This window comes from Ctenocephalides felis, unplaced genomic scaffold, assembly GCF_003426905.1.
Source record: "Ctenocephalides felis isolate EL2017-DRISC unplaced genomic scaffold, ASM342690v1 CF-g0.4_SCAFFOLD_01886, whole genome shotgun sequence".
Taxonomy (NCBI): domain Eukaryota; kingdom Metazoa; phylum Arthropoda; class Insecta; order Siphonaptera; family Pulicidae; genus Ctenocephalides; species Ctenocephalides felis.
Genome location: NW_020538040.1, coordinates 41,622,120 through 41,645,400, shown reverse-complemented (window position 1 = coordinate 41,645,400; position 23,281 = coordinate 41,622,120). Strand labels below are relative to the sequence as shown.

At 29.2% G+C, this 23,281-nt stretch overlaps 2 protein-coding genes across 2 annotated transcripts in view; one reads left to right on the top strand and one right to left on the bottom strand.

Annotated features, from left to right (window-relative positions):
* Positions 1-308: 308 nt before the first annotated feature.
* Positions 309-23,281, bottom strand: part of LOC113374978 (protein tyrosine phosphatase type IVA 3-like) — a 137,030-nt gene continuing 114,057 nt past the window's right edge. The window contains exons 2-5 of the mRNA XM_026614932.1: positions 7,089-7,231; positions 5,182-5,957; positions 3,005-3,055; positions 309-378 (exon numbers count right to left, since the gene is read on the bottom strand). Of these exons, the coding sequence (XP_026470717.1) occupies positions 309-378; positions 3,005-3,055; positions 5,182-5,465 (405 nt within the window). The 5' untranslated portion in view covers positions 5,466-5,957; positions 7,089-7,231. The remainder of the gene's footprint in view (positions 379-3,004; positions 3,056-5,181; positions 5,958-7,088; positions 7,232-23,281) is intronic.
* LOC113374977 (solute carrier organic anion transporter family member 4A1-like) overlaps positions 12,909-23,281 on the top strand; it is a 24,926-nt gene continuing 14,553 nt past the window's right edge. Inside the window, exon 1 of the mRNA XM_026614931.1 lies at positions 12,909-12,991. Coding sequence (XP_026470716.1) covers positions 12,909-12,991 — 83 coding nt within the window. The remainder of the gene's footprint in view (positions 12,992-23,281) is intronic.

Sequence of the window (23,281 nt, the reverse complement as noted above, 5' to 3'; positions counted from 1 at the left end):
CGCCCGTTACTGATCACCGAAGCATTTATGCCCGATTACAAGAAAAGCAACAACAACGTAAGAACAAATCGAATACAAGAGAAACGGGCGCGATGTTCGCTGCGTCGATTCGAGTCCTCCCGATAAATGAATGTAGATCAAGAATTTTCTGATGTTGTCATGTCCGTGATATTACAATTTAAATTTAAAACAGCATTACAAACTTTTTGCAGAAAGCTGCTGATATAACTGGATTTTTCGATAATTACTGTTTTATTAGAATTTATTGCACACAGCACGAATTCTTGTGTCCATTTTTAAATTTCATTTCACCTGGATTTTGGTCGGTATTTTTCTAAAAATGATAGCTGTTTCGCGTTGATGGCTCCTCGACGTTTGCTGAAAAAATATATAATATTATTATAATTCATAATTATAACGATTATAAAATTATACGAGGATAATTGTTCTTCATTCAATCAAAAAATTCTGGTATAAAATTAAAAAAAAATAGTTTTTTTTATATTATCGAAGTTTAAACTAATCTAAAATATGTGTGCAGAAGTATTTTTCAAAATTTGAAATATTTTCGGCGATATGCTATAATAATCGTTTTCTGTTTCGTTCCTCTGTGAAACTTTAAACGCGTTTTCCTCGAAAGGGGGCGTCCATTAATCACGTGAGGTTTTTAGGGGGAGGGGGGGTTTACAAAAAATCACAAAATATCGTGCGCGGGAGGGAGGGTATAGTAAGATATCACGTGTTTTTTCACGTTACTAAAAATACATGTGATGTTTAGTGGCGGGGCAGGGGCTAGTTTTGAATATCACCATGTATCACCAAGGGAGAGAGGGGTTCCAAAAATCCTTAAAAACTCGTTCACGTGATTAATGGACGCCCTAAAACTTTATTTTTCCATTTTTCTCATGATTTCTCAAACTCCACTGTACCGATTTACTTAAAATTTTTACAAATCCTTCTCTATAGACATAAAATAAAATATATTTTTTTATATCATTAATTTGTGAAAAAACATTATTTTAATTTATCCGTGGTTCATACAACAGCGATTTTTTTTTAAAGATTACATTTTTTTATTGAAAGTATTTAGAGTGCTGAAATCAGGTGGAAATTTTTTTAAGACACTACAATTCAAAACCTTCTAAAATTAAAACTTTATGACTATTTATTTTCTTCTAAAGTCTCAAAATATTACTTAATTAATAACTTGTAAAAAGAAATGAAAATAGTAAAAATATTGTTTGCCTTATTTTTACGGCCTTTCAAAAATCGCATAAAGCTCTCACTCCTCTAAGCCAAAATATTGCTATAAGAGAGAAGGCGTATGGCCGCAGTGGGACATATACGTATAAAGTGTGATTGAAAAATCCCTAAAAGTATTAAAATTAAATCAAGTACAACGTGACGATTTTTTACTGACAGCGCACCACGAAAAGAATTTGCCACAAGCCCCATATGTTATAACTACGCCAATGATGGTTGTTGAAACAGAACTAATTCTGCTGCGTTATGAAACATTCAGAAGGAATTCTTTCAACACATGCATCTTTAATGGGTTTTGAAAGTTTGAGCGCGGTAAAAATTTCGTATATTAATTTGTTCACCAACGTTATAATCGTTATAAAGCCATTAGTAATAAAAACACGGCAGTAAAATTAAGTTAACTATAATAAGTTTGAAAATTTTAATTCCTTCTCTTACAACCGTATCTTAATTCTTTTTAAGTCATAAATTCGTTATTTATATTAATAGTTTTAAAAAATTATTGAGCTATTATTTAATTAACCATTTCGCTACTGTACTGTTTTTCGCAGGAGTGATACTGTTGTAAGGAACAGCGAGCCGCCCAGTATAGCGATACTGCACGGATCAGACACGACAACATTTTTGAAGATTTTCCAATCATTATCAATGAAAATGTACTTAAAAATTACCAAAATACATTTTTAAATATCTAAAAAATTCGATAACATTAGAATTCTCAATAATTAACCCAACGTGATAACTCTTGATCGAGAATCAACGCACTGCATGTCGTCTATATGCGTATACCCATACACAATCAATTAAAACCTATTTTATAAACTTAGGTAATACGTAGATCTAGTGCTTTAAGAGTGTAATTTTTAGTTCTTATATAATTATTGATAACTATTGGAAAATCGTGAATTATGTCGTAACATACATGGGCGACTTGCTGCCTCGTACGGGTGAGTCACTTCTGCCCTCGTAACTTTTTTTCACAAAATTAAAATACGTGGTTGTGTACATGTTTTAAATACAAACGCGTTTTTTCTTTGTCTACTTTTTTAAAATAATTCTACACGTCTGACATTTTAGACTACAAAAATATAAATAGTTTAAATAATAATATATATTTTCATAATAATAAAATATGTTAACTACTTACATTTTTTATTTTATCTATATCAAATATCGATCAATGGCACTGAACACTGAATACTGAACTTATAAACTACACATAAAGAAACAAGAAGTCCATTGATCGGAAATAATATAAACACTCGTATAAACATTAGAATTAATATATACATTAGACAAAAGATAAAAACACAAAACTTTCTGGGAACCATAGCAGACTGATAAAATTCCAAACGCTATTGAACCAATATGATTCCAAGAATCAAAACGCTGCATCGCATTTTATATTAGGCTATATTTGTCATTTTCCATTTATACAGTAAAAACCGGCTTTTTTTACAAAAAAACCGGTTTTCGAATTTCATAAATTTCGTCAAAAAACCGGTTTTTAAAACCGGTTTTTGAAAACCGACAAACCCTACTTTCAGCACGTATCAATAAAAATATCTATTGTAGTATATTCATAAATTTCGTCAAAAAACCGGTTTTTAAAACCGGTTTTTGAAAACCGACAAACCCTACTTTCAGCACGTATCAATAAAAATATCTATTGTAGTATAAATAATTATCTGCCTTCTTAAATCTAATATTGTATGTTAATTACTAATTGAAATATACTTACTCTCGAATCATTTCAACAGCTTCTTCATATTTTAGGCCCAATTCAATCAGTTTTTTTTAATATTAAAAATGAATTTGAATTGCTTGCTATATTGCTATATTATGATATTTTGACTTTCTCAGTCAAATGAAGGAGAAAGGTCTCAGGGTAAATACTGAGAGTGATTTTATACACAAAATAATGGTTGTCTCAAACTTTTTCGAACATTCGTGTAATATCTACACATGCCGAAATACAATCAGCCCGTTTCCTGAAGTTTTTGAAAATAACTTTAAACGGAAGATATTTAAAAATACATAACTTAAATTTATCAAAGAGGTTTTAATAAAAATAATATCACTTGAAACAGTATCACAATTAACTGATTAGAAGCATATGGAATTTAATTGATAAAGATGTAGTTTAATGCATATTGACCATAGATACTGAAAACGTGACCTGCAAATGTTTATCAGTATCCATTCATTGTTTTGGCGGTACAATTCGTTAGTTATAATTTAATTATAATTCAGTTTTACGCATAGAATGATCGATAATCGATTATCACTAAAAATTAAAAAAAAATGCATCTATGATGGCCACGTCTTACTCTTCAGGGTATTTTGCTCTTTATATGTCCTGTGTTGTGTTATTCGTGGTAAAAAATAGAAAAGGTTTCAATCAAAAAAATCCCTTTGCATGAGCCAAATTAGGTACCCTATGTAAAATATAGTTTGCAAGCAAGTCACGAAGATTTAACGAGAATGCAAGATTAAACGTACTTGCTTAAAGCCATATTGTGTATTGGTATTTTTTATACGAGATTTTGAGAATTTATTTATTTGTTTGGGCAGTAACCCTTTTACCATTGCTCATTGTGGAAAGAAATTTCATCAGTTAAATTTTTGCCAGATTATGTTTCGATGCGTATTGGTATTGGTATGTTCTAGTGATAAATGATAATGACTGATAAGTTCATATTTTTATTCACGGATCATGATATTTATGATTGATGACACGGTTGGGGAATATGTTTGCTTGAATTGCGATTCGAAAGGTTTTTCATATGATATTAGAAATTGTGTGCATTACACGTTCTGCAGCTTCTTCAATGTTAGCATGAATACTAATTTATATTATATGTTCGAAATTATCGTTAATTAGTGTTTGTAGCGTGATCATTTGGACATTGCATAATCTAATATTTTGCGACAGGTTGTAAGATAATTATCAAGTTTGTAAGAGATGAATATGAAAATTGAATTGTGATCTGTATGAAATATATATGACTTATTACTTCGGAAAGTATCAAGTATGGTATTTTTTGTAAGTATAGAGTATTTTTATAAACAAACAAAAGATCTATATTACCCGTGGAAAAACCTTTAATAGATATAACCTACAAAGCCAAAATTCACACAAACGCTTTTAGCAACTGGTTTCGCAAACGAAAATTACAATAACAATATAATGTGATATAATTATATAAAAATGAAATCTAATTGCCCCGTTTTAACTATTACAGAAAATTACTTGAGCAATTTCCAAAGGATAATATTTATATTGCATTTCCGAACTTATTTCAACACAAACTTTTCATCTTTGAAAGTAATGAAAAAATGTATATATTTTGCAGGTTATTCATCTGTAGGACCAAATTGCCAAAATTGATCCGGATCTGTTGCTTTATATAAAACTGATTTAGCACTAATTATATTAATAATAAAAAATTTGGATTATGTGCTATTAAAAAACAAAGTTTATGAAAGTCGAAAAAATTCAAAATTATTAACTTTTGCATGTAGTTTCTAATCAGCCCTAAATTGTATTCGAACCCACATGCTGATCTGAAGCATTATTAACTTGTAAGTTCAAAGTACAGAAATGCAATAATATTATTACTAATACTATATACTAATTAATTTATAATGTCTGATGTACACATTCAATTTCAAGAGTAGGAACAATTAGGTAGTTAACACTTTGTTGACTGGTCACGATCAAATCACGAAGAAACTAGTAATGAGCTTTTTTACCATCGCTCATTACCATTTTCTCTGTTAACACAAGCTGTTTCTCTCGCTTATAATCTTCTGGTGTAAAAATATAGAGATACCAGTAGCCGGCCAACAAAGTGTTAACTACGTTGGTCAACTATATAAGTACAGAAGAATGTTAATCTAACATAAAAAAATTACCTTTGTTTAAGTGTTAAGAACCATTCATCAACTATGGTGGTGGGTGGGAAGGTGCCATCTTCGAAGGCCAGATCTTTGACAAGGATTCCCTGAGCGGACAGTTCGTCCGTCTTGTAGCTCGGCTCGCACACTCGAACCACGATCAAAACCTTATTCTTTTTCAGTTCATTGATATAATTGTGAATGTTATGATCGGACGGACGGTCAGTTATCAAAAATTTCATTCCTTTATACTCGATACGAGCCGGAGCAGGTCTGATGTCCTTCTGACGCATGTTGTTCATTTATATCAAACAGGAAAATGATAATATGAACCGAAAAACACTTCACACAAAAGAAAACTGTCTCTTTAACCAAAGTTACCAAGAACCCGACACAAAAACTTCTTAATATAACAATTTGTGAAACTTGAGCTCTTTTTTAATCTCAAATATATGATTATTTTCAATTTTGCGGAATAAACTTGATCTAAACGTCGATTAAAATATTTAAATTCACATTCGAAGGGACTCCGAAATCATTTAGTTTCTAAATTTTTTCATATATCTTTATACAGTTATATTTATATAGATATATATATTTGTATATGTAAATTATAAATAAAATCAGACTTTTAAAGTTTTATACAATTATCTTTTACTTAAATATTCGTTGTTGGTAACGCGATGTTTTCTTTCTTTGATATGCGTGTTACAAATATATCCCTATATAAATATATGCACATATAAAACGTTATATGTAAATATATGTATAACGTAATGAAGGTGATGAACTGCCTGAAACAAAAAAAAAATAAAATTGTTCACTAACTAGAAATAAAATAGGGTTTTTAATTGTTATATTTATATTAATTATGTCAAATTCTAAAATCAATAGCAGAAATTAAATTTAAAGTAAACAGTTTAAAGTAGTAAAGTCTATTTGCACCGTGACTAATGTCGAATTATCAGTTATCCTGCTCGTAAGCAAAGTAAGAAAAGATTTTCTTGATTAACCCTTTCGAATGTCGTCCATAAAAGACATTCTCTCGAGTACGAGTGTCGTTCATGGACGACATGTTATGTATCCGTCATTGTTTCAAGATTAATCACTACTTATTAAATTACCGGCAATTCTAACTTTTATTGTTAAGTTATTATAGAAGCGTAATTTTTAAGTTTCAACGCATTTTCATTGATAATGATAGAAATTTGTTAAAATATATCGTGCCTGGTCCACTCTGTTCTGTACAGCAGCGACATTCCTGCGGAAAACGCTCTCCGTAGCAAAAGGGTTGATAAAGTACAGAAAATATAAATGAAGTGCCAAAAACTAAAATTTTACTCTATACCGAAAAATATCACCATTTGCTTACAAGCCATGAACAATGATACACTTGTTGCGCCTTCAAATAGGATTGCTTTCGCCACTCCACTATTAATAAACTTTCTTCAAAATTGTTTTTTTATAAATTTATTACATTCTTTAAATGTCTACCTAAAAATTTGTCGTTTATGTCATTTTACTACTTAATTTTTCAAGATCTCAATTGTTTTTACATTACATCATGCTTTAACTATTGAAAACAAAACAAAATAGATGTCACAATTTTACCTTAATTAGACACGTTATTTAATTCTGTTTCTCGCAATCAAAATTTGTTGAATCTTATTTACGTGAATACTCATATGGATCGGATGAATTCCACAAACATGTTTTTGTAAAAAAAAAGATTTTTGTTAAATCGTGAATCTAAAAATCGTATTTGAAAAAAATCATCTCGAATGAAATAAAATATTTTAGATTTTTCAAAACAAAACAAAAATCACCAACGTGTTCTACGTTTTTTGTTTTGAAAATTATTAAAATAAATTTTTTTAATAAAATCAATAAAGTTTTTAGAAAAGATAGAACTCTAAAGGATTTACCTCACACTTCGTCGATTACTAACTCCGGCCACACAGTGTGCAGAGCCGAAACAGGAATAAAGCCTCTATTTGTGCTGGGCTTGGCAGTATTCCGCGCTGTCCAACTGGAACTCCATGTATCGCAGGGCAACGGGCGAAGGAACCTGCAATTGAGACATTCAAATGTCAACTATCATGTTATTTTATAAAATAACAGATTTACTGCAGGCGAAATTTTATAAATTTTCAGGATTAATCCAAACGAATTTTCGTGATATTCACAGGAAGGACCGAATAAATATTTGTTATATTAAAAACGTACACAATAATATTCAACACAAACTTTTTGAACTCTAAACAAAATTTATGGCAGACAACAAATAATTCACTCTAACCATCTATAATAAAAATTCGCTGATTAAAACCTATATTTAAAAATAAATATTTCTATAAAAGAGTGCGCTAGATATTACGTACTACTACAAACATTTAAGAAATTCCTTTAAATTTTATGAGCGTCAAACTTAGAATCACTTAAAACGCAAAATGAATGATTATTATATTTAGCTATGCAATAATTTCGATAACTCACTATGCTTAAAAGTATTATTATTAAGTATTGTAACACATATATACTGAAAAGAATTTTACTTTGTTTCATTTATCAATGTATCACAATTTAATTGTTTATTTGTTCTCGAATCGTTACGTCAGCGAAAAATAGTTTATTTAATACATTTAAATTTATAGTATAAAATAAAGTTTGCATTATTAGTATGAGTATGTGCGATGACGAAAATGTTGAAAGAAATTGAGCCTTTTACAAATACAATACACGTTGCAACTTTCACTAACACACTTTGCGAACTTCCATAGAATTTTAACACATCAATTTTCCCAGTTTGTGTATCTGAGTACAGATCATATCACAGGTTAAATCAGTTTATGCAGGTACAATTTGAAGTAACTATGATACCACTTGAAATTTTTCGAAAAATAAAAAACAGTATGTATTATGTGAATATTTTCATATTGTCACTTTTGATTAATTAGAAATTATTATTCATGAAAACCATCAAATGTGAAATCTAAACAAGCCATACTATATACGTCAATGAATCGAATTATACACAAATGTATTAAATTATACTAATCCACTAATTTTATGTATTTTATTCATTGTTAAACTTTTATCATAACTTACTAAATCCAGTCAAAATAAAACACACTGACACTTTATGGTGGACGATGTTTTTGATGCATGAAAATCAAGTCCAGGATGTGAATGGTGCGTTTTTTCGTGAAAATTATTTCGAAAACCACTTTTGAAACAAGAATTTTGGTGTCTAATCAACACCAAAATTTCAAAATACTAATAGAAATTGTCAACTATCTATTAAATATAAATAAACAAAATTTAATGGTGCACTAGATACGCGTGTGTTCAGTGCTGATCACAAAATGCTATTGATAGAGAAGTTTGCTTTCGCATTATCATTTTGCTCAATGGTCATACTCGCGAATATTTATAACCCGTAGGAAAAAGATGTACGTAGTAGAGGTTTGATTTTTTGGCACGGGATAAGACGGGATAACCGAAAGACAAGATTCAGAAGCGAATTTATAAAATGGTGATGCTTATTAAATCTCATTTTAATCAAATATAAATTCAATAATATTATAATTTAGACAAGCAACACGGGAATGAATCAATGGAAGCACAAATTGATTTTTAATTTGCAGTATATGCCATATAATTGATAAATGTTAAAGTAAAAAAGAATACAAATAGAGAACGATATACTAAAAAATATACATGTCACAAATTAAATTTTTGAAAAATCACAAAAATCGCAAAATAGTAACTAATGATGCCAAAAACAAATACTTTGAATATAAAAAAATAAACGAAAATTAATGTATGTGTGCATTTACCTCGAGCAGCCAAAAAATCTTTATGTAAACCGAGTGTTTACTTAACTCGCATGTGATGGCTATTACGCGAACTCATGACAACAAGATTTAGACAAAATGATTTAAATAGAAGACAAATGATTTTCACAGAGTTATCTAATAAATTTTGAGACTGCTAAAACTAAATCTTCCATTCAATACCAATAACTAAACTTCAGTGAGTAATAATTTGTAAATAATATTGAAAATAAAATACTAATTTCACCTAACAAGTAAGTAGCAAGTATATAAATTGAAAAGGGATTAGCAAATCAATCATTTTAACATTTCAAATATCATTACAGTATTAGTATTACATTCATGACGATTTAATTCGTAACAATTAGCCTTAAGCGAATTATTGTTATTGCTTTAGCAAAATGAAGAATGCCCATAGACGTGCAATGAGCTGAACTTTCAACATTTATAAGCTTTCGCACGCACAATCATATGAATGGTGGTTGAAAAAATCTAAATTATAATAAATTTGATTTGACGATTTTTACTAATAATTATTTGACTTTGAAAATAAAAGATACAATATATAAGAGTAATGCTGGCCAAAATTTATATCAAACGCCGGATCAGCCTGATCGTCAAAAAATGACAAACAATGAACGCACAGCTATAAATTAAACTCCATGTGTCATTTCGTATGGTCTCCTATTCTGATCATATGATAAGGCAAAAATAATAAAATCGAATTAAGTTTGTAAATAATTTACAAATTTGGCACAAATTCCCCGAATTAGCGAATTATTGGACTGTTTTTACCGCTACTTGAAAACGATGATGCAAGCCGAGAACAAGCGGATTTTCCGTCCAAGGCTTCTCGAAGATATTTTTATGAAACGATTTTCTTTGAACTACCAATCGCGAAAAAAACAAATGTGTGCCAAAGTTTTATGCGTTCCAATCACTTGAACAATTTATAATTTTGCGCTAGAAAATCTGCCAAAGTTAGGTCTCCTAATAGAATTTTATTTTGTTATATTCTTGCTTTGTTTATTTTTAACGTTTATGAAAAATCTAAAATTCAATTAAAATATATCTTTTTATTAAATTGCCCATAGTGTACTTACAACATATTGAAAAGTTGTAGATATGAATAGAAAATTCATTAGCTACTTTAGAACGCCATCACTGATTTGAGTAGTGACTTAATTGCCGTTGCAGAATTCGTAAACAAGGTGTTTTAAAATATTAGTTTGCAATTAGATAAAGCGTTGCATTTGGCAACTGAAACAGCCAAAGAACTAATTTTGATCATAGTCCTTGCAACGAGTCTTCCAAAATTTGATGAATTTCATATGTACTGTCAATTTGAACAAACTGAACTACTTGTGTAGACTATTTAAAAAAAATAGTCAAAATTTTTTACCGTTCATATTTAGGAAATAAATAAGGAGATAAGTATATTTTAATTATCGCCTACATATATAAAATATATCTTTTGTTTTTCATAATTGACTATGACTATGTAATAAAACGATTTGTTTTTAAATATATATTATATTATAATAAAATATTTCATTATTTAATATTCGTTCAGTCGAAACTGTAAAACGATACTTTGTTGGCATTATTGTATGTTAACATGTGTAAATATTCATGAATACTTTTATAAACACGGTTCTCATTTATACTGTGCAAACTAAGCGTAAGATATATATATATATATATATATATATATATATATATATATATATATTCATTTTTGAACAGCAATCAGAATCTTACGTCCTATGAGCTGTTGGGCTGAAACTTCTTACTTCATATTGTTTAGACGGTAACCCAATGGTTAATCCATCCATATTTGATGATTTTATTATTAAAATTAATCTAATAGGGCTGACATTTTATTGGTGCAGCAATGCCGGATTAAGGGCTATTTTCACATGGAAACATATTGATATCTATATTTTCAAGTGAAAATCGTTGTCACTGCTGCCTGACAACAGGCTGCTCGAAGTGGGTATCGAACCCGGGACCTCTGAAACAAGTCCCGTCGCTCTTAACCGCTTACCTACGGGCGAGCCCAAGAAAAATATATAGTTACTTAAAAATGAAAAGTGAAACATGCAGTAATGGCATTGTACTAATAATTAAAAAACCAACTCGAATAGATTTGCTAAAATTAGATACTTCAAACTTGTTACTTAGCCCTCTGGAGGGCTGAGCTCACTTGAAAACATATCTCTCATCTATATTTTTAAGTGAAAATAGATATCACTATTGCTTACACACAATGGGAATTTAAACTTGGAATATTCTATAACTCGCGCCATATTCCCCAAGAATGTAACTTATTTCTTTAATGTTGTCTGTAACTTATTTTTAAATTGGACATTTGTTGACAATCGGACTTTATTTGGAGTTCGATCGTCATCGATGGCCATTCGCCAAATTTTAACATGGCTTTTAGTCATGAACGCAATAAAATACAATACATTATCGAATTGCCATTATAATTAGAGAAATATATATACTTCATAGACTCTCATTTATATCCCCTATGTGAAAGCCAAATCGGGCGGACAGTATTTAATAATTATTAACCCCTTAGTAGGGTAACGGCATTCAGTACTCTCCAGAGACAAGATGGAGATGGATAGTAATAATTTATGAGAACATATTATTTATTAACAAGGTAACTTTAACCGACTGACTCAATGAATACAACATTGATTTTTTTTATTAATTTGAACAGCTATCAGAACTTAAGTCTTATAGGGTATTGTGCTAATTTGAGATGTATCATCACAGTGTGATGAATTATTACAATTTTGTAATAGAGCAAATATAGAAAATATTAATTTGAAATATATATGCAGTGGCACTCCGACTTACAAGCGACCTGACATACAAGTGCTCGTAGATACAAGCCGCCAAAGAAGCGATTTCTTGCTCTGAGATACGAGCAAAATTCTAGATTAGATTATAATTATTAGATTAGAGCATTGAGCGAGGAAAGGTTTTCAGGATAAATGTTAATGGTAAAATGAAAATATGAAAAATTTCGTCGGTTGTAACAATAATTTGCCTAACATAAAACTAATGTGGGTGTATTATGATAGTAAATTATTTTGTAGTTAGTTATTTAAATTATGTATTAATATTAATTGTTTAGCGAAGATTTACCCACCCGAATATATTTATTTATTTATTTATTTATTTATACGCCAATCGGCTTTATACAGTTTTATAATATTGTTTGCTAATTCATAACTTGTATATTTATATCTATATACATATACACACACACACACATATATATATATATATATATATATACACATATATATACATATATATACATATACATACACATCTACTTACATACAGATATACATACATATATACTCATATAATACGCATAGATATACATACATACGCATATATGCACATTCACATATAAGTACATAAATACATACACATACATACACGTAGACTTTATAAAAAACTATAATAATTAAGTAACATAAAATAATACTTTGGTTAAATAATATGACTGGTGAAATAATTAATTGCACAAAATATTGTGGTGTTTAAGTTTTTTCTTTATGTTAGCCTCAAAACTTTGTTGACGCATATCGAAAAAGTTCAAACTGCCGCAATACTCATTGACTTCTCTGGCTAGTCTATTTAAAGGGCTATTATGCACGTACTATTAACGTATTAATATCAAGGATTATTTTAACATTTCAAACTTCAAACATTAATAGTGATTGTAAGTTATGTATATATTAGGTTGTCAAATATCTCCCTTCCGCTTTTTTGCTCTTGGTTTATAATACAAAAAGGCGGAAGGGAGATATTTGACAACCTTATATGTTGAGTTCGCGTTTACTGCTATTTGTACATAGAATATTATGTACTTTTATAACTATGGGTCCAAATAAAAGAGCCATATCTCTAGAATTAGAATGTGAAATTATCGAAAAATATGAGGATGGCGAGGATGTACGAAAGTGACACATCATAGATGAGTTTTGTGTTTGAATAGAAGAAGTTGATCAAGGGTATAACACCAGCTAAGGGCCTTATAATAATTTATAAGCAGCTTTCTAATAATAAGCTTAATTATAAGCTTAATTATAAGCTTAATTATAAGCTAATTATAAGCTGTAGAAAATTGGGGATAAAAATCACCCCAAAAAAGTTCTAACATGTCTAACTCATTTCCTCAATATCATAAATGGACAGAAAAAAAACAATAACTAAATTAAAAAATTGCAAATTTATTTTTAATACATATTCAAAAAACTTAACAAAACCCACAGTGCTGGAACAAATTTATGTCATGTCAATGTATTTGTATGAAAAAAGTTGCTTTACGAGCCATTCGACATAAAAGCTTGGTCACGGAACGAATTAAACTCGTATGTCGTCGTACCAGTGTATTAATATAAATTTGGAATATACATATGATATTAATAGCTTTTGGGTACAAATAGATTATGAATATTCCGATTTATCGATCAAAATAGGAACTGAAATGTCTACTGCAATAGCACACGCACTCGCCGGACCGATTCGCGTTGAACGTCACTGACCTAGAACTCGTGATAGTCAAGTCAAGGTCCGCCCACAGCGACTTTAGCACCGCATGTTTAGACTTGGCTAAGCCCAAACACATTATTATGTGGCATTTAATCTACGTTCTACGCTGTCGAAAATGCATACGTTATTTTCGTTTGTTATCGGGATTACTGGAATTCGATATAATACATGTTTAATATTATAAACTTTATCTAATGTTTCTCTACTGCGAGAATAAATTTTTCCATTAAGTGCTAAATCAGGATGCGGTCAACCTGATATCATGCAGTAGTAATAATTATATTCACTTGAAAACATAATAAAAACATCATTTTGGACACTGCTATGAAAACTAGTGGGGTGCATGGCATATTGCTGGAACTTCCCGTACCGTAATTAAAAATCATGGTACGGAACCAAAAAAAAATTACACAAAATATGTACACATTATGGAAATCTCTATAAAATATCTGATAATTTGATATGCGTAAGTCGAATAAACATTTTGACCGCCAAATGACATTTTTTTAACTTATTTTTATTGAGACCATAACCGCTGGACCTGCCTTTCCAAAAATTTAATCAGTTATTTATCTTGTCAATACAAGTAAAATATTTTTTGAATAATTAAAATCGGACGCCCCGTTCTCTTAAAAACGGAGTTACCATTTTTGGCACTTTTTGCCCCGTATCTTCGGAACGGCTAGACCTGTCGCCAAAAACTAATCAGCACGTCTCCTTACCAATACGAATCGAATGTTTTTTGAATTATTCAAATAGGTTGATCGGTGTTCCCAAAATCGTCGACAAAAATTTGTATCCGCACACACACACATACACATACACGCACACGCACACACATCCATTTTTTTCTAAGGTATGCCAAAATGTTCAGAAGGTTTTGAAACGTAAATATATATAAAAATTTTCATTTTCGATTTTTTGGGATTACTATAACTTGCCCTACGGAAAGTTAATAATGTAAAATGTCGAGTAGAATGGAGTTTAATGAAAAGTAATGCAGGTGGCTAAATATTAAAGAAAAACCCAAAAAAGTATTTAAGAGGGTGTTCTAGTGTAGAATTTAAAAAAAAAAATCGATTTTTTTTTTGTTTTCATATTTTCTAAACTTAACTATTCGCATTTTTCTCAAAACTGTCTTTTTCAATACGATGTCCACGATTTCTTGAGTTCTACTAGGCCGATTCATTTTAAATTTTCAGAGAATATACCAACCTCATCCCAAAATTTCAATTCGCACTATTTTTCAAAAAATTCAAAAGACTCAAAAAAGTGGTCGTCTTTTTCAAACAGTCATTTTGCGACATAATTTTAGAATAATCTTTTTTTTATAATTTCGGAAGGTTGCAATCGTGGACACGGACAGGTGCCAATTTTTTGTGATCCCCTAACAACTGCTAATTTTTAAAATTATTAACTATTTTTTTACTTTTTCTTGTACTTTTGCAACGCTGATGAATAAATAAGAACAAAAATATTGCATTTTTATGATGACCTAAAATTCATTTCTGTATACTAGAATATCCCCTTAAATGAAAAGGTAAACAAAGACTGATTAATCATCAGGGATCATACTCAATAGGAAAATTACCGTATTAAATAGAAGAAAAATACATGTGAAGTAAGCGCGTAATGTAATTATACAATTATTATAGTATATGTACACAGTAATTATTTTGTATAATACATTAACAGTTATAAATAAATTATAACACAAATGGAAAAAAAATATGCTCACTTATTTAACTATTTTACAGCGAAAAAAATTTTTATGTCATTTAATAAACTGACCTTCGCATCAAAAATGAATAAAATAAATGAATAGAACAATTTTAGTGTATCTCTCAGTACTGTATTCAGTGTACTAGATATGATTTTCTTTAGAAAATAAGTTGTTTTGAAGCTCGTGACATATAGTAAAAGAGCACAACATGTTTTGTCAACATATTTGCACCAAAGCCCACGCATATTTTTGTATAAATACATGACAAATTGTTTTGCCAAAATAAAATCATTTCAATATATTGACCGAACTTTGTTTTAATTTTAAAATTAAACTATATTTATAGCGAACAATTGCTAAAACGAAAATACGGTTCTAAAATTACTGATGTGATATCTGATTTATAGAATTGAATTATTCTCAAGTGATATTTTTGACTTAAGACTGCAGAGGTCTAAAACCGTTCCAAAAAATAATTAAGATAACATTTTTCATAGCTTTAAAGATGTTTTATTGACATTCTTATATTTTGCTTATTGACTAATAGTTGAATTCTGAAAAACAAGAATTGATGATACAAACAACAAAATTAACAATTAAAAATTTGTTAAAAAATAATGTTACGGTATAAATTGAATAACACAGCTGACGAGGAAACAAAATTTCGTATTTAAGTTCTAAAGTTAATGTAATAGTTTTTTTTTTTAAAAAGAAAGGATTATTCATACTTGCATTTTATTAAAAACAGTACTCCTAAAAATATATAATATTATGCAGAATCCAACAGAAATAATAGAACATTCAAAACGCCATATTACTGAATTGCATTTCACGGTCGATTACCATGTTTTTCATTTACATATTAAATGGTCTGTTTATAAATCAATAATTTGAAGAATATCGATTTACTTATTCAAAATTGTAACCAACATAACCAAAGAAATGATTATTTTAAATAAGCCATCTAATGCAGCCATAACCAGCGAAAAGTAATTGAATGATGTTAATTAAGCACGAAATGAATGTAGGTATATTTCGGGTGGTCCATTGTTTATAAAATCAACGCGATTTGGTAATTACGGTTACTAAGAATATAAATAGACGAAGATTTATTTTGTCTGGCGCTCGTTTCTTGCGTGTTGTTAAGGCATAAGTTGTTTTGGTAAATTAACTGAATCCTGATTCCACGCAAGAATATTATGTTCAAATGGCTCCGTAGTCTACAGTTAATCAAATAAATACACAATCATTTGGAATGCTTTATTAGAATAATTTCTATAGTAATAGCAAATTATTACGAATATTTCCACAAACGTATAGAAGAAATACGAACAAAATGGCATATATAGACTAAACTAAAGAACTAAACGACACACTGGCTTTATTTCAAAACTGGCTAGGGTTAGTAATGTTTTCGTGACTGTATAATAACTTGACGCAAGCCATAATCACAATCCTGTCAGACGTTGGGCGTCATCGTCAGTCTTGACGCAGTAAATCGAACGTCTTTACAAGATTATTTTCTCATGATTTTTGGGGACTTATTATTATTTGTAATTATTTTTATAAACGTCAATGTACTTAACATCAGTGTACTAGTAATTTAGATTAATTTTATTGTAATTATTAGGTGTTCCATGGTGTTTCGATTATTCGCACATACTTATACAATGAATAAAATGACATAGTAGTACTTTGAAAGAACTACTTAGAAGGTGATTGGCTTTTAACTTCTACTCAAACTACTTCTAGACTAAAAAATCTACCGTTAAAAAAAGGAGACTCGCATTTGTTACAAAACCCTCTTTTGCCTTTTTGATCTCGACAATGTGTAATTTATTCCATTTAGGTTTATGCGTCCTGCTCTAATACCCCAATAAAAACCAAATGTTTTATTTATGATTTTTCTTCTTAAAAATTGGTCTCTCAGAATGTGATCTGATTACCTTTTGCCATTTTGTCCGTACTATATGGACAAAATGGTTTTTGTAATTAATAGCACTTTTCCGTAATAAAGATGTTATTACATCCCCTACGTAATTAGAAGACTACAGTTTACTTGTATTTAATAATCAAGTTAAAACGATTATGATTGATCATGATACCCCTAACTTTTGTCCCTAACAGATCACAGTTTCCGTTTTATATTGCGATTTAAAAAAGTAGTATTTTAGGAAAGAGTCAATTAGCCTTAACGCTGAAAATTATTTATAAAGTAATAATTTTAAATAAAATTTTATCTATTATCAAAGATTATCGAAAAGATCAAATTGAAAGAATAAATAAGATTTCACTTAAGCGAAAGTGTTGCCACAGTTTTGTTGAATACAAAAGCACGCCTCGTATGTCTACTACTAGCGCAATGTAATGTTACAGTACAGTACTCGTGCGATGGGGAAAGTAGTTTCTACAAGCAACTGCTGTTTTTTTTTCTACTAAAAGTCTGTCTAGTCTTGACCCACTGGCACGGTGAAAACTTATATTTGCAATTACGGTTATACAAAGAAATTTATCGTTTTATAGAATCTACATTGCTAAATTTGATAACTTACGCCGTAGAGAAAAGCAAGTTGAATGGTTCTTATATTTGAAAATTATTTGAAATGCAAAGTTTTTACAACGGTATTATATTGCAATCAAATAGCCTTTAAAATTTTGATTAAAAATATGATAAAATGCATGCGTCAAATGGAAATTTATGTCGTTTATGTTATGTGACCAATTTTTAAAATAATATAAGTAAAATATCTTACTTATGCACATATTTAGAATGAAAGCTATCATATTTAAAATTACATACGATACAAAACAAAGTAGGAGTTCTGAATAAAAATACAAAATTAGAAATTCTGAGTATTTAAAAAAATATGTATAATAAAACTTATATAAAACTAAATAAATATAAGCTAAACTAAATTTATACTTATATAAACTAAATAAATACATGTAATTCTGTCCGTCGTCATAGTTATAACTTTAATTTGTAGCTGCTAATTGTGCTAATGTAAACTTATAAATTATTTTAGCTGCACCGGGTATAGACTTGTGATAAAAGTTGTCAGATTAAATAGTTATCATCGATTATTAAATGTATTTATTACAACTAATATATTTTTACTGTTTTTTTATACTCATGGTAAGACAAATTTCAGTCTCGAAACGCTGTTGATTTGGTAGTTTATGAAATAAAGTTGGGGCAAATATAGAGTGTAGTGTTCATATCTATATAATATTCGTTCTACTGAAAATGATATATATATATATATATAAATATATATATATATATATATATATATATTAGGGTGGTCCTTAAAATGGTCATTTTCGAATTTCCTTGCTCCCAGGGGCTCAAATGGTTCCAAATAGATAAAAAACAATTCTCTGAAAGTTTTAGCTCTTAATATTAACGTTTAGATAGAGCGCAATTCAATCAAAGTTTGTATGAAAAGAGCATGGAAAAAAATTTGAAAATTAAAAAAATATGTTTTAGGTGTAACTTAGCGACAAATGAATGAGTTTTATTAATTTATTTGTTCGCTAAGTTACATCTAAAAAACATTTTTAAAATTTTTGAAAATTTTTCCATGCTATTTCCATACAAAACTTTGAATTGCGCTCTATCTAAATGTTAATATTAAGAGCTAAAACTTTCAGAGAATTGTTTTTTATCTATTTGGAACCATTTGAGCCCCTGGGAGCAAGGAAATTCGAAAATGACCATTTTAAGGACCACCCTAATATATATATATATATATATATATATATATATATATGTTTAAACAAGGTGTCCCAGATCACAACGTCAAGCCAAAACGTATATGGACAAAATGGTTTTTTATATTAGTTGCACCTTTCCGTAATAAATATGTTATTATATTTCCTATTTAATTAAAGTAGGAAGTAGACAGTATTGACCGTCTTACCATTGTACAACCCTGATTAAAAGCGACAAATTTTGATAAACACACTTTAGTACATCTGTTTCAAAGAAGAGTATTACGAAGTCGATCAAATTCTTAAATTTTAAAAATTTTAAAATCATACTTTAACAAGAAGTCTTGATTCTTGAAAATTTGGGACAATTGTGTCATTATTCATATTATTAAATGTGGTCCTAGAAATGTTGTTCGTTGTTACGGTTTCAAAGTTTAAAGAACAAAAGTAATACAAATCAACTACCACAATCAAAAAATTTTCCAAAAGCTCCAGAGTACAGTTAAAAACTTATTACTTCCAAACAACGTGATATATATTTTTCCAAATTTTTTTTCATGACAGTTATGCTCAATACTATCACTCCGTTTCGAGTCTATGTTGAGTTCTTGGACACCCTGTATATATAAGAAAATTTTCAGTCATGTTTTGATTTAAAAAAATCAACAAAATGATAAGTAAACAATTGACCTGTTATATTTTTTCGTCTATTCGATAAAAAAGAAATCAATTAACAAATACTTTAAACCTGTGGAAACATGACAAACTTTGTCCAATATATTATGCTACATACATTTAAATTTATTATATTTGAATTCTGGTAAAAATTAAAGCCTGTGAGGTTACATAGATCAAAAATTTAATAACAAGATCAGATATGTAATGTACACTGTGTTAATAGCGAGAAACCTGGACCTCTTGTTGAAATACGCACTAGCGAATTACAACGCAGTCGATGACGTAGATACGTTGCGCAATACACGGGAGCATTCGTGGAAAGCGCCCCATACCGAGAAACGGTGACGTCATTTTAGCGAGAAACCATGACGTCATCGTTGTGCGGAGTTCCGCGGAAAGGGTTTCGCGTCATAGATCGCAAAAGCTCAACGTGCGCATATTGGCTTTTACATACATGTACGATGATATAGTAACAACCATATGGGGTCAGCGGTATATATATATATATATATATATATATATATATTTGAATAGTCTTGAATTTGATGTTGATATATACGTTTGATTTGAGTTTAAATTCGGGCGCGTAACATCAATAAAAATAGTGTAAGAGTTTTATGGATTAATAATGGTTTCATATGCTATATTGAGATACAAAATTTTAATTTGATTACCACTAAATGATGGCTAAAATGCTAGCCGAAACGTATGGATTTTAAATAAATAAACTTTTTAAAAAAAACTCTCATACTATTTTTATTGATGTTACGCCCGAATTTAAACTCAAATCAAACATATATATATATATATATATATTATATATATATATATATATACACATATAGGTTCTGGATTTTTCAATAAATTATTATATGTTTCTTTTCCTATACCAATAGGTAAGTAAGATATAATTTAGTACATCAATAAAAGGTGAACCACTGGATTTTCCTTTTAAAATTCTATGTTATTTGTTAAACTAATTACTCTATGTCTTTCTATTTAGACAGATTGTAGTTTATAAGAAAATAAAAAAAATAAAAAACTTTCTTTTCCGAATAATTAATCCAAAAAATAACAAAAACAATTCGTTTTTTGGAGATGTTTATTACAACTTATCGAAACTAGATACGATATCGTCAGGTTTTTCTGTCAAAAACATTTTTATATAGACTAACAATATTTATGATAAGTCTTGAAACAGTTAATAATCGTGCACAACATCAATAAAGAACATAAATTTCTTTAAAATTCATAATTTATAATGAGAATGTATTAAATAAACGTAATGACCTCAGTTTATTATGCAAATCCAATATCTGTTATTAGGATAGTATTTCCAATAAAAGCAATAAACTAAGTGTAAATTCACAATCAGTTTCACACATGCTAGAGTCTTGATTAAAATATTTTTTTAAAACCCTCTGTTCATTATGTCTCTAGCCAGTTCATAGATAACATTATACAGTTACCTTTGTAAAAATTGTTATGTTAGTAAGTTTGTGAAACATTGATATAAATAGAAAAAGTTAATGATTTATAGTATACAGTTCAGTGCATTACCATAAACTTATTACCATCACAGATTATTGATTTTTATGTTTTTAAAAGCAGGATAAGCAAATTGTAAGTACTTTTTGTAATTTTCAACTGAATTGTTATGAATCTCAGTTTTTAAATTATACTTTTAGTTATTTCATGAAGGCTAGGACTATAGCTGATACGTATGGATTTTAAAATAGTTGTTTTAAAAAAATTCACGTTTTTATTGATGTTATGTCTGATTATTCGACTTTTTAAATCATATTTGTAGTCATCTCATGAAGACTAGGACTATAGTCGTAAAGTATGGATTTTATAATAATTTTAAATGAATCACGTTTTTTATTGATGTGTCCGATTGTTATGCATATGTCAATATCATATCTTAAATTATATAAAATAATATTTGAGCAAAGTAAAAGATTAGATCAAATAAAAGTCAATTTTATTATTATTTATTGTCAACATAAGATGATGTGCAACAGCTAATATAATCTAAGCAAACGTTAAAATTCAATATTCTAAACTACCTCCCTGAAATGAGGCCATACAACAGAACATAAGAAGGGTATTATCACAAAATGCGCGCGCAACAAATCGACCAAAATTTCTGTTATAGACATTGCAAAGTTCCCGACCTAATATCTCTCTGTCAAAGCAGATATAATAACCGAAAATTGGTAAAAATGCATTTCCATAATAAATCTTGCATACCTGAATTTACATTTTACGGTATAGTTTTGATTCAAATTAGAATGAGAACGATTAAAATTTTTAATGTATTTGTTGTATAAAGTAAATTGAAACCAATTATAAAATATTCGTCTCAAAAAATTTTATATCAGGAATTATGAGTACAATTAATTTGTGCTGATGTTGGGTACAAACTTTACTTTGTAGCTCAGACATAACAAACAAGATTAACGCAAGGGTTGGTAGTAATAAACTGTCAAAAAGCTACGTATATTTCGTGGTGTGTGCGATCAGACGTTTTACATATAAAATGTATTGTCAATGAGACATCAGAAAGTTGCAGCCACCATAAAATTGTTATTTGACATTCGTGCATTTTGTAGGTTAGGTTTTACGTGTGAAATGCTTGATCACACTAAATACATAGATTTTTAACAGTTCGTTACAATCAACCTATACGAAGATAGACCAGTAACATAAAATTACCATAACATTTCTATTGTATCCTAGAATTGGCTCTTCGGCGTGTGTTACATTAATAAACGAATTGCTGTATTTCACATATTAGATTATATTTAGATATAAAATATCTAAATTATATTCTCATGTAATTCCTATATGAGAACATGCTCGTTAAATAAGGTAAGAGTGTTAAGTTTCGCGGGCAAACGTTGTTGTTGTGTCGAATATATGTTGGCAGCTTTAAGCACAGAACATACTTAGTTTGTGTTTAGTAACATCACTAAGGAGAAACTACGACTGTCCCTTATGATCGAAATTCGATGACACACATCCCCTGACCCCAATAACGTATCATATATACATAAACGCATACATAGATCTATGTTCATATATATGTATTCATTATGCTAATTTTAGCATATTTATAAAATAAATTAAACATGATAAAAATCATTGAAGTTAGTTTCTGATTAGGATCAACAGTTTATCTATTAATAATCAATACGCCCGAACCCTATGAAGTTATCATGTAAGTAAATATATGAGCCAAGTTCGGTTAACTAAAACAGTAACTTTTGAAGTATCATCGACTTGTATATGCTTTGCTTTTCGTACTGGAAGTTTGTTCCCTTGTTATTAAATAGACACACTCTTAACACATTCACTGCTAATCTTTTGTTGCTTATACTTTCCTCTCTGCCATTTTTTATTCGATTAATATTAAATGAAACCATTTATTCTCGATAATGGTTCAAAATAATTACAGTACAAAATTTTAATTTAAACACTTTATATTTACAAAAACACTAAACGCACCTGTTGCGTTCGACGTCTGACTATTGATCACGGTGTCATGCAATATATGCCTACACACTAGTAAATGTGATTG